General features: G+C 35.7%; 1 protein-coding gene across 7 annotated transcripts in view; it reads left to right on the top strand.

Annotated features, from left to right (window-relative positions):
- LOC101635560 (armadillo repeat-containing protein 3-like) overlaps nt 1-11,171 on the top strand; it is a 66,767-nt gene extending 55,596 nt beyond the window's left edge. For 5 of the 7 annotated variants that reach the window (XM_012731234.1, XM_012731237.1, XM_012731238.1 and 2 more), the window contains 7 exons: nt 8-176; nt 2,897-2,997; nt 5,243-5,359; nt 6,108-6,146; nt 6,456-6,620; nt 8,693-8,855; nt 10,112-11,171. In XM_012731234.1, coding sequence (XP_012586688.1) covers nt 8-176; nt 2,897-2,997; nt 5,243-5,359; nt 6,108-6,146; nt 6,456-6,620; nt 8,693-8,855; nt 10,112-10,315 — 958 coding nt within the window. In that variant the 3' untranslated portion in view covers nt 10,316-11,171. Of the gene's footprint in view, nt 1-7; nt 177-2,896; nt 2,998-5,242; nt 5,360-6,107; nt 6,147-6,455; nt 6,621-8,692; nt 8,856-10,111 lie in introns of those variants that run through there. The other 2 variants (XM_012731235.1, XM_012731241.1) reach the window with 2 other exon arrangements.
- Nucleotides 11,172-13,677: the final 2,506 nt, after the last annotated feature.

Here is a 13,677-nt window from a genome sequence, read left to right on the forward strand (position 1 = left end):
TTGACAGGGCTTTAGATATCCTTGAAGATATTAATCTTTCAGTAACTCGACAAAATAAATTCAGTGAGGCAGCTTATAACAAATTGCTCAACTACAACCTGTCCCTGAAATATAGCCAGATGGGATATTTGTCATCAAGCAATATCATTAGTGATGGATTCTATGATTATGGACGGGTAAGTGGCAGAACTAAATTATATTTTAGTGTGTATGATAATTTCTTCTTTAATCATCATGCAACTACATTGAAATATTATCACCAACTAACATAACTTATATTTTTTAGACAGGAATTGACAGAATTTTATCCTTCATTTTGTCTGTATATTTTGCTTCTGTATGTAGTTTAAAACTGGAATCTGAATACTTATACTTAAATCAGCTTACTAATGCTAGTCTCAAGTTTCAGAGAAAATAAAAAAGAAGAGACATTTTCAGTGTTAGGGTTCTGTTACCCTAAGTTGTTTGGTTCAGTAATAAGAAGTATAAGTTTTTTATTTTATTAATTATAGTCTTAGTGAAATTAACCAAATTATAAAACGTAGTACAAAAGTATATTATTTTACTCATGTGAATTTCCAATTATGATTTTAAAAGTATGTAGTGTAATTCAGTATTAATTTTGAGAAACAAGAAGCTCAAAATTAGATTCTTGGAGACGTTTCCATAGTGCTATTAAGACAACATCTACTGCTATTTAAAAGAGCAGAAAAGAGAATTGGGAAATATTTTAAAACCTAAAAATCCCATTTTAGGCAAAACCACAGCTTTCAAAAAAAATTATTGGTTACTAAAAGCTCCTAGGATCATGGACAAACTGCAAGAGAAAGAATGCAAAGGGGAAAAAATAGTTCAAAGGAATGAAAGAGGAAATGGACAAATCTCAGAAAGCATTATCAAAAATACTTAAGTTGATGTTTTAAAAAGATTTATTTATGCATACAAGCACTGGGATACAGGCCAGAGGTATTGGGGGTGAGGGGGAAAGAGAATTCACCAGAGACAGAGTGGGGAGCAGAACTGGTACATGTACTGAAGTAAACTGCTGAGGTGAGCAGCAGGCGAGACAGGAGAGGTCTGCCATGTCATGTGGGTCACCTCCTTGGCTGGGGATCGAACTCATGCTGCAGTGGCTGCGGCTCACTCCATGGTGCTGTGCTTTAACTCGCTGTTCCACTAGGAAGGGCCATCTTACAGTTGATTTTTGAGCAAGGGAGTTAGGTACGCTCACTGCCATGCTTAGTAGAAAATTCATTTACAACTTGGCACTCTATCTGTAGTATCTTAAGTGTGTAGGTTTAGTTAATCATTATTGGGGATGGTTGATTACTAAGACCCAAATGTAGAATCCAGTGACTAGAAAAAAAATCTTTCTGGAGTAGTAGTTCAAACCTGTGTTGTTCAAGAATCAATTGTACTTCCTGAGATGATGAGAAAATTCAGAGATGGAAACGTTACATGTTTTGCCAGTCAAGTGGTGTAGGACCTGAGAGAAAGGGGTAAGTCTGCCAATGGCAGCCCACTGAGGACAGTTTGGTTCAACAAATCAGAAGTGACAGTCCTATAAATGAAATATATAGCTCACTCATATTTGCAGGGAAAGTTTTATCTCGATAACAGAATTAGAGTTATGGAGAATGGTGACAAACAGCTATGTTACTGAGCCAGGTCTCACTTCATAGTTGGCATGAAAGCCAATGTTGTGTCACCAGATTTTGAAAAAGGAGATTTTATTGCTAGGTCCATTTGGCAAGGTGGCAGGAGGAAAACCTCAAATCTACCTGCTGGCCTGAAGTAGATCAGAGGTTTTTAAAAATTATGACTTGGATTAGGGACAGGAATTATGGAGATTGCAAATTATAATTGGTTCATTCCAATTTAATTCATAAATGGAGATCTTGATCTTTCCACTGGATTCTGCTTGTTATTGAGCCATTCATTTTTAAAAATTGCAGTGAACCAAAAAGACAAGTATCTCTTATCCCATGGTACCAGTGAGAATATATACATGATTATATCACAGGGTTAGGGTAAGATCTATGGATAGAAGGGGAAAAAACAGAGGTGGGGTAAAGAGACTTTAAGTGACAGGGTTGGTGGTTGTAATTTTTGACATCGTAGTGGGTGAGACCTCACTGAGAGGATGAAATAGGGGGAAGAATTTGTAGCAAAGGAAATAGCTGGTGTAGAAAACATAAACATGTTGACATATTCAAGCAACAGTAAGTGCAGCATAACAGGAGCTAAATGAAACAAAAACAGAAGAATCGCAACTGTATCCGAAAAGGAAAAAGAAGTGTGGTAAAACATTGGAAGGATTTTAGCCTTTACTCTGAACTATGTTGGAAACTATGGCAGAGTTCTGCACAGTGTGTCATAATCAACTGAACTTTAAAATGATTAGGAAAAGCAACTTGGATGACAGAGAAATCTAACTGTAACTTGATTGGAAAAAGACCTCAGAATGTTCTCTGATCTAACCCTGCTCATCAGGCTGGAAGAATTGTCAGTGCAAGACTTTGGCCTATTTTTAGACATCCTGACCTTTTGTTGACTAAGTTATTATTTTTTACAGACAATATGTTCTTCCTTTTGTATATAGATGGATTTACAAGCTCAACTATTTTCAGGTATCAAGAGAGTAATTGTGGTGAGAAACAACTGAGTATAGGCAGTAGAGGTTGTGGGAAACTAAATACATTATCTGCCCAAAGGCAGGAGTTCTACACATTTCAAGCTGCCATTCTAATTGTGTGTTTGTGTATATATAAGCTTGTGCATGTGTGTGTGAATGAGAGAGTGCTATTTTAGCTTAAACAGTTGAGAAATATTCCATCAATATGTTTTTAAATATGCCCATGTGGATATTACTTACAAGTCCTTAAATTATCTACAGATAAATCGTGGCACCAAACTTTTGCCTCTGAAGGAACTCTGCTTGGAAGAACCGAGTGGTCTGCGTGCTACACTCTTAATTAACTGTAAACCTTCTGATGTGTGAGTCTTTGGAGGGAAGAGGGACAAATTTTTGTTTGTCCATCTCCTTTTCCCTGAAGATAGCACCACCATGAAAGTAAATGCTGGTCCATAAACCCATTGCCTGCCATAATAAAGACCATAACATAACTGCTACCATCATTTTTCCTTTAACCCCAAGTTATCAGTCAATTTAATATGTATTTCTGCAGTTTAGACATCTTAAGTCCTGGTAACATGAAGTAAATGAACAAAGTATAAGTAGGTTGGGACAAGCTGGCATGAAATGTGTTTACACATCTCCAGATAATATGCAGGTGTACAATTACTGTCCACTGTTTTTCTTAGTAAAGTCAGAAATAAATAGTTCAGCTAACAAAACTTCACCACTCTTCTCTAAAACAGACATAAACTAGTAGAAGGGGCGAGAACAAAGTGGAAAGGGCACAAGATGGCTCATGTGTGCTTTCATGGAGTGGTGGAGCCTCAGCACTTGAAGGGGGAGATCCTATACCTCTAAGACAAATAATGATGTAAATTGACATCATATCAATATCTAAAATAAAAACCAATGACTACATTCAAACTTCAAAAGAAGAGAGAGTACTATCACTGCCGATAACAGCTTATTGGAGTGACTGTTCAATGACTTACATTTTACCATTTTATGATTGTGAGCAGAAAACAGAGGGCCCAGGCTTCTGATTTCTTTTTTTTTTTTAATTAATACATCATTCTTTAATGCTATTGTTTCATATATTTTACATTTTTATTAACATAAGTTTCAAATGATTCTTATTTTTTAGACCTTTTCTTAAGAACTACACTAACAACTCCTTTTGCATTTCCTATTTGAGATAAATGTTACTTTCTCTGGAGCTATTATGGAGTTGAGCAACAACTCTCATCTATACGTCCTACATCTTCCCATTTTTCTTAACAATATAACAGTTTGTTGTTACGTCGCTTTGTGCCTTTTTCCATCTCAGTTGTAATCCCCATGGGCTTCCCATCACCAAATCACCCCTGTGCCATCACCATAGTCCAGTGCACTTCCCTCCCCCAGACTTTTGATTTCTAAGGGAAAAGTATCTGCTCAATACATGTGCATTCTATAAAATGATTCCCTTGAATTTACACATTTTAATTAATTTCATCCCCCAAAAAATGTTTTGTGGAACTTCCACAGTTCCACTCTCAGACTTTTCCTGTTTCCACATCAGCTGTTCTCAGAAGTAGGCTTGTAGCACCTCATTTATAGTAAGCAGACCCCAAGATAGTTACTAAAATTTTCTACATCCTGCCTACTAATGTGGTCCTGCCCCACGGCTGAATGTGAAACCAACAGGAAATGACAGTGTCACTTCCAAACTTAGATTATAAGAGACTTTGTTATTTTTCTCATAGTTGTCACCAAGGAAAAGCTAGCTGCCATTTGTGAGGACACTCAATGTCCCTGCAAAGACACATAGTCGGGGCCTGAAGCCTCTGACTAAAGACATAAGCAGCTCAAAAACCTCAAAAAATATGAATCTGTCACAAAAGCCATTAAATCTGTATATTTCATTTTAAAATTTCCCCTTTTTGCTCACAAAGAGCTTTATAATATTCTATGTGTCTTTTCTTAACCCTCCTTTGTGCTTTAAAATATTTTCTATTAAAAAATCAGTTCCAAACATGATTTAAAGATCTCTTATAGGACAAAGTCTATTCAGACAAATTAATCTAATTGAATCTGAATGCAAGTATCTGAAATTTTAATTCCCCACCTCCATTTAGTCACTGGTCATGGATGAAATATTTCTTCATCTTCTTCATCTTTAAGGAGCACCAGTAAAGAAAAGTCCATGTAAAAAACCAAGTTTAATCTATACTCAGGTATTTCTCCTGTTAAATGTTAAATCATCCCCCCAAAAAAATAGGGTTTAGATTTTGGCAACTTGATTCTTATTCAATTCCAGTAATATAATTTCATAAATGCTTTTAAAGTTGCTGTGGAAAAGTCTCTGTAAAGGGAGTCAGGAAACAGCTCCACGTCCTGTCTGTTGTGACCCCACACTGAGACTGACAGCAGGACCTAGTATCGGGGAGCAGGACTGGTTTCCTCGTCAGTAGATGCCTGCAGCTCTGCTTCATGATGGTGAAAGGAATCAAAGCATATCGAGAAAGTATAAATAAATGCCTTGTAGATTACTAAATGCCTAGTAAATCTAACATTGCTCCTTTTCATATCATTGAAATTGTGTTTTCTCCTTCAAATGATAAGGAAAAACAATCACCATTTTAGTGCTGGATTTGGATCTCCCACCGAAGAGAAATTGGAACCTACTTCTGGACGAAATACAGCTCTTAGCAAAAGTGCCATCAAAGAAAGAGGAATGAGGTAAGAAATATGTTATTATAGCAATATTATGTTTTAATTATGTAACAAAGTCAGTGAAAGGATGGGTTAGTTTTGAAGTAGGAAGCTTGCCTATGGTGTATGTTGAAGCAAGCAGGACTCATAAGGTATGTTGAAAAAATAGCTTTGTCTCTCCCTGTCTCTTTCAATCCACCATCAGTTGGTGGCCAGCACTGCTCTTCCAGTCTCTGCATATTTTTTGGACTCTTCAAATATCTTTTGCAGCCATCTTGCTCATGTTTAATGCCTTTGTTCAGTAATGATGTGGGTTTAATGACAGAATCAGTGAGATATCAATACTGGTTCAAAGAACACTGAAGGAACTAGATGTTTCTATTCAATTTAGTTAGTGAATGTTAGAAAATGATTGCTGACTTACATAAAAAAAGGTAACACCCTACAGGACAATGCCCTATTTAACCTTCTGAGAGAATCTTTTGCCTAAAGATTGGTATCCTGAAAAAAAAAAAAAAAAAAACCTATGCTGTTAACTAGTACCTTCTCTAAGTCAGGAAATTTTTATTAATATGATTTTTTAGTTAAATAATTAAAAGTTCATTCCAATTTTCCTGTGTATGGAACTAAGTACATTTGCCTTGATAAACATCAGAAGTCTTTGCACCTCCAAATGATGTAAAAAGTATCATTTGCCATCCTTATTTTGCTTTGGGCTTTTTTCCATGTTTTTGATAATTTTTCTCAAAAATCAAAATACAAATTCTTCTTGCAGAAAGTCTCAGCCAAAGCAAGATATACCCTCCCTGGAAAGGTAATCTGTTTTTTCCCCCAATATAGTGCATGTTTATTACATACCTACTATGTACCTGGCATCATAGCAATTGTGCAGAAAGTCAGAATATGGTTTTTATACTATATGTAACTATCATGTAGCCATCTTGGAATATTAACCCCTCCTGTATAATATAGAAAGTATAAAACTATGATTGAAAATCTGAAAACTACATATGATTGTTGAGTCATAAAATACTATATTTCTGTAATGCTCTTGAGATTAGCTCATAGCACATTTAATGTTTGTTTATTTTATGATTTGGATTGCTGCTATTTACTCTCAAAGGAAAGGCAAAGGAGAGAAAGAAGAAGAAAAAATTACTGGAGAAGGAAGCCCTGAAAAAGACTGGCACCCTCCCTGTGACCCTGACTTCTGTGTGTATGTGCATGAAGTGACCAAGTCAATTCTTCCCATAATGAATATTAAGGTACAGATTGAGACTCTTGCAAAGTAAGTTGTCTACAAGTATATCAACATTTTTAATTTGGGGGAAAAATATTTTTACTTCAGTAGTTTGCATTTTTTTTGCTAATTTTCAGGTAACTATACCATAATGAAATGGAACATTATAGCACTTTGCCTCTGATTCTGAAGTAGAAATACAATCAATTTACAACACATTCTTCATTTCTATTTTAAGTACCAAAAATTAGAGCAAAGAGCAGGAAATTGATTAAGGAAAAATGCTTATGTTATTTTCTCAAGCTAAACCATTAAAAACATCATTCAATCCTAAGTGATCCTGAATTCTTATGAATGACTTCAAAGTCTGAAAATTAATATTCCATATGGGGTTCTCCCATTTTAAAGAACCCCTGCTGTAAATTATTTATAACTTCACAACTTAGTCTCTAACAAAAAAAAAAAGTCTTATTTTTTAAAGTCAGATATTTTGTGCTTCTCTTGCTGGGAAGGGAGGTTGTACCACTTGGGCAGACGCAGAGCTCTGGGTAAGGCAGTGGTGTAGCCTTCATCACAGCTCTTCATTTGATGCCACTAAGGGGCTGAGGACGGCCATGGCAGGCGTCAGGGAATCACCAGAAGTGGAAGGTAGCCTGGTGACACCCTGACCGGCACGACTTGCTGCTGCTGCTGCTGCATAGTGCAACAGCTGCCGTCTCCGCAGGGGATCGTCCGACTGCAATAGCAGTGGGTTCCAGTTATCGACCTGGATATGACAACTGCAAGAAACAGCTACCAGATTATTGATTTCTCAGAAGTGGAGAGAACTTTTTTTTTTAAAGATTTATTTATTTATACAGAACTGGGGTACAGGCCAGAGGTGTGGAGGGTGAGAGGATTCACCAGGAACAGTGGGGAGCAGAACAGGCAGATCGACGAAGTACACCGCTGAGGGGAGCAGCGGGCGGGTCAGGAGAGGTCTGCCGCGCCATGTGGTCACCTCCGGGGCAGGCGGGGATCGAACTCATGCGGAAGTGCCTTTAGCTTCTCAGTGCTGTGCTTTAACCCGCCGCGCCACCAGGGAGGGCCGGAGAGAACATTTTTGGCTGTTGAAGTTTTCCTGGTGTCCTTGAGAAGTGATGACTCAAGCAGAACCTCATCAGCTCATTTCAACATGAGTCAAATTTCCTCAGGCTTTGTCCCTGTCAGAAATACTTTCCATCATCCCAAGTAATCACTGCTGCTTTAACCTGACCCCAGACCAGGATAGAGATACAGAGTTGGCCCCAGGCTTTGGTTCCTTAGCACCACTAGTTCACTGACTAGGCAGGGCTGAGGGTCAGCTCAGCTGCTCTCTGCCCGACCTGCAATCTTGCTGACTTTTTCTCTCTTTTAACATCACTTTTCTCACTTAGTTCCACATAGAGTAAGTGGAAATTCTCTCTCTAAAATCTGCACTTTCGTCTTTGCCCCCAGAGTGTGCTAGCTTAGTTGACAGGGTCTTGGCAAGTGTGTTGACTTACTTCTTGAATGCGAGCCTAGAATTATTAGGAGAAACCCACAGGCAACGTACACACCCCACTCCAGTCCCCACCTAAGTATTTTTCCTTGTTGCCTTTTCCTCTTTTCTGTAACTTCAGTGCTAGATATTTGGTCTTTCTTTAAATTCAAGTGGTTAACACACACACACACACAAAGATTAAACTTGAAATTTCTTAATGTAATTAAAATTTTTCTGTTTTGTCTCTGAGACTGAATTTCTTAAAAGAAGGGCCACATTAGTTCAAGCCTTGGATTTGTATTTAAACATTTAGAAATGTTTTCCAAGGGAAAGATAACATTTGAAAACTGCATTGATATAAATTTAATGTAATATTTATTTGTATCTTGTTGTAAATATTGGGAAGATTAACAATACTTTGTATTGAATGGAATTTTATTTTTATATGCGATAGTTTAAACATTGTAATTATAAAGATATGATAATTGTATTAATATATTGTTTAAAGCATAGCAAACAAAATCAGAGGGAATATAGTTTTTATACATGGAATTCCATTCAAAGCATCCAAAGTGAGATATTAAACTTAATCAATCTGATCTTAATGTAATTAACACAGGTATGTGGCAGAAAAAATGGGTGGTAAAGTTTCAAAAGAGAAACTTAACGATTTCAACTGGGAACATCACTTAAGTGAACTAAAATTTCAACTTAAATCCAATGTTATACCAATTGGACTCATCAAGAAAGGAGTCTTCTATCATCGAGCTTTGCTTTTCAAGGTATTTAAGATGTTTTGCTCATTTGCCATTATAAAAAAATGTTTTGTCCTTATAATGGAGCAAGCCAGATGTTAACATTTTGCTGGATAATACTGATCCTATCATTTTAGATGTACTTAACATTTGACACACATGTGGTACAGATCTATACATATATACATACATATATATATACATGCATACATATATACATGCATAGGTATTCACCAAGCTATCAGGAGTATTTTCATTCAATATTTATCATTTACCTACTGTAGGTCAGGGCCTTTCCTAGTGACTGAGAGTAATAGACCTAAGCTGCACACCTGGTATATCTTATCCAGACCCTTGTGGACTCCAAGAGCTATTAGGAAAGGCTTCTGAAGAAAAAGTGAAGTATTTCATCAGGTAAAGAAATAAGACAAAAGTATTCTAAGCAAAGTAAACATTTTATACAGAATAAATGAGAGTCCATCATTCATTTGTGGAATCTAGAAGAGTTTGAATGGAAAGGAAGATTTACATGAGACTAAAGGATACCAACATGTGAACCTCTGAAAATCTGAATAGGGGCGGGGGTGACATAATTTTGCAAGATCACTCAGGTACAAATGGGGAATGATGCAGAGCAGGAACAAGACAGCAGCTAAATAGTCACGCTGGACCTAGAAGAGTGAGATTTTGCTCAGATCTACCAAAGCCATGAGTGTGAGGATGCAGAAGGAGTCATGAAGTTAGAGGAAGGTCTGGAGCTAAGACTTACTGGCTTCCTTGTGTGGCATGAGACACTGCATGAGAAGAGCAAAGTGATTTCAGTTCATTTTGGCAGGCAGTTGGTAATGATGTCAGCATTCACTGAGACGGAGGACACTAGAAAGTCAGGTTTAAGGGAGGGGTTGATCTTTTCCTCCATCATATCCACTGTCTGATATATATAATGAACCTGAGAAACTGTTGACCGAATATATAAAATTCCAACCCTCTCACAGACACCTCACTGCATCCATATGTAGCTTGTCTCCAATTACAAACCAATTCTGTTTAGAATCTAAATGCAAATCTTTGCTATTTCCTTGGATTTCCTACTCTACAAATACATCTTCAGACATTTTATTGCTTTCTATCTCAATATTCCACTTTTTTTTTCAGTCTTCCTTCTTAGCACGTCTAGGCAAGAGTTGGTTGTTTCACCTTCACCCAAAATGGGCCTTAGCACAGGGTTTTCCTTCACCCCTCTCCCTCCTCACTCATGGTTGATCTCATGTTTTCTCCCACAGGCTCTGGCTGATAAAATTGGTGTCGGTTGCTCTCTGGTTCGAGGGGAGTATGGCAGAGCCTGGAATGAAGTTAAGCTGATGAGTGAAACTCGTAAGGTTGGGGGTGTCCCACCCCTTGAAGGATACATAGTTGACCTCATGTTTTCTCCAGGTGGACTGATAAAGTTAAGAAGTAGAGAAGCAGAACTTTACAGAAATTTCTGAACTATCAAATGAATACAAAAGAGATTCAAACAAAAATTTTATTTATACTTTTGAAATGGACCATTTTATTTTATTTTATTTTATTTCTTTAAATAAAAGATTTAGAAATGTTCTCTCTGAGAAGTAAAAGAACAGTTGGATCTGATTTCAGGCTTTTGACCTTCTGACTAGGTCATATTATACTCTCTGTGCCTTATGTAAAGTATATATATAATTGTCAAAATTAACCCAAGCTGATTCGTAAGGAGCATCTCTGCTCTTCAGTATCCAAATGTAGAATCACTCACTTGTTCCCAGGGCAAATCTATGACCTCATGACTGTCATGCCTCATGCCCAGAATGCCTCAAGAACACTTGGTTCAGTGTTTTTAAAGTATCTTCTGTCATCTTGACTCAATTTCATACCGATCATTGACTGTTTGCTTTTTTGTTCATGTTTCCTAAAACTGATCATTCAGAACACCAACACAAGTTAATATGCTTCACTGAACTAAAAATATTTCTATAAATTTTCCATAAGTTACATTTATCTTTGTCTTGTCTATGTGGATCCAATTTAAAAACAATTCTGCTTCAATGCAATTTAATGCGTGGTTACAAAAAAAAATATTTTAAATCATAAAGTTTAAAAGTTCTTTCTTTGGAGATTTTTGAAATACAAAAACAGAATGAATCTTTGCCGATACATTGTTTTCAGTACTGAGCATAAAATGGGGAGCCAACCCATTTCAGACCTTAAGCAAAAAAAAGATGTGTCTCAGGAAATATACATTTCCTTGAACCTCAAGTTTTGATAATCATCTTACAGATTTTTTTGTAATTAGTTTGATTTTAGAAATTAAGGCTAAGGTTATTCTGTATAAATCCTTTTGCAATTTCAAAGAAGGTGTAATTATTTTAGAATAAAGTTCTTTATATCAAATAGTGTGGTACTTAAATTTATCATGCATTTTCATGAATTAGTACATGGATTATGGGATCTAAACATGCCTAGGCATTTTTAAGTCTGGTTTGATCCAGAAAGTATTTTAAGTGGATTATAAAGATATATAACCAGATGTATAGCAGCCATAACTGACTTTTTAAAGGTGAGGAATGAGCCTAGAATTCAAATGCATCCACGAAAATCCAATGGTTTGTTATAAGTGAGCAAAAATTTGACTCTCTGCTTTCAAGCTGACAGTACAGAGGAAAATGCTATCAGTTACATGATGTATTATAGGGTCTACTAGCTAAAAGCACAGCGCGATTCCTCAGAAGGAACAAAGATGGAGAAATTCCTCTTTGAGAGCCTCATACCGATGATAAATGTAACATAGAAAACACATCTTTGAAAAACAAACTAGTTAAGTTCTGAAGAGTTCATAGTCTAGTGGCCTAACACTAAAAAGGAATGAGACACACGTTCCATGCATAGCCACTATGACACAGTATGATACAGGCGACATCACATTATTTAGCCTGGTGCAGGCCAAAAACACATTTTTATGTTGTTTTATTTTTTGAACAAGTGAGTATTGTGTCTCTTACAACTAGGTTCCAGGAATGAGTTTAAATTCTATTCCCAGACAGGTCTTTGAACTTTATTTATTCTTTGTTACCAGCTAAGTGCAGTTATAAAATTCAATTATAAGCCAATCTATTAAAAAAAGAAAACACATTTTAAAAACTTTAATATTTTAATGGAATCTGAATCAATGAACATCATCTCTTTTTTCCTTGATGGAAAATTCAGTGCTTCCAATATTAATATATACATTTTGTGCTGTTTCAATTAGAATCACAACACATTTTCTTTTCTGGGACTTAACAAATAGTGTAATTTATCTGAAGAAAGAAAACTATGAATACTAATAATATTTTGAAATGGAAAAATAAATAGGAATTGTTTCCATTATATATCAAAAAAAACAATGATAAGTAAAATATTATGATGCAGGAATAAAAATGGTTTATGATTCCCAACACATATCCACATTTACAATGTGAATTTAGTGTAGACAAAGTTTTTTCTTTTCAAAGAGAAAACGATAGACTATTTCAATAAATGTCAATGAGAAAATTAACATCTTGGCTGGAAGATTCTACTCATGATCAAAACAACAATAACAACTAGAAGCCATAGAACATATTTGACAGGTTTGACTCCATAAAACTTTTAAATTCCACTTTAGAAAAACACGGCATAATCAAAAAGATTTCAGCAAAATGAAATACAAGCAAAATTACAGACAAGAAGAAAATAATTGCAACAACTGTAACAGGTATGTTCCTATCCTTAATAGTTTCTGTAAGTCAATGAGAAAAAAGACAGTCCCGTTGGAAAATAGGCAAACACAAGAGCATTTGAATAGTGGTAACTAGTGATCCCCAGATCTCATTAAGACGACTCTTAAGTAGTTTAAGACAAATCTTAGTGAAACACTAAGGAACTCCTTCAATAATTGCATGGGGTATATTTGCAACCAAAGAGATCTGAGTTAGAATCCTTAATCCGTGGAAATTCTGGCAACTCTTGTGTTGTCAGATTTCAAAATTATTTATATAAGGTATCTTGTTATTCTATTAGGGGAAAATAAGCTACAGTTTCTCTTCTGGAAATCTAAACACTGACATTAAAATTAGTGTCTAACATTAATGTTATGTCCAACATTAATAACTGAACAACTAAATAGAATCCTTTCCACAGCCTTCTAGCCTTTGAACACGTATCATAAATGAGGGTTCAAGTTTGCACTGCCAAATTATATTTATTTTTTTCTTGTCAAAGAAGCATTGTTACACATGAAAAAATGCTTTTCTAGAAGCTCAAAATAATATGTAATAACAAATGAATACTGACCTTTTTATTGACAAGAGTTCTTTAAATAGTAATTTATTTATTCACAAGCAATCACTAGTTTTCCTCTGTCAAAAGTAGCAATCTAGTGATAAGATATGGGGGGGTTTCTGAAAGTGCAGTATTTTCCCTTATTATCACTCCCAGAAAAGCTGTAATCCATATACTGAGGGTAATTGTCGATGCTGTTAACATAGCTGAAGACTAAGAGAAGGATAAACTAAACTGCAAACTATAGGGAAAATAGCACTGTTCTTGATATATACTGCAGTAGTATTAAATCACTTATCTAGAGTTTAGTATTTTAATAGTATTATTTAAAGTTGCTTGTCTATTAATATCATTAACAGAAGCTTTGTTAAGGCTTATACTTTAAAACCCATGAATATAAGTATTTTAATAATACAATTTCAAAGGACGGACATTGAAGTGTCAAATATAAAAATATTAACAGTGGATTTAAATAAGGCTCTTGTAGAGCTCATACAATGGGATCTGTAGGAATAGCCGATAAATAAACCAC

This window comes from Condylura cristata, unplaced genomic scaffold, assembly GCF_000260355.1.
Source record: "Condylura cristata isolate star-nosed mole 26May11 unplaced genomic scaffold, ConCri1.0 scaffold00030, whole genome shotgun sequence".
NCBI lineage: Eukaryota > Metazoa > Chordata > Mammalia > Eulipotyphla > Talpidae > Condylura > Condylura cristata.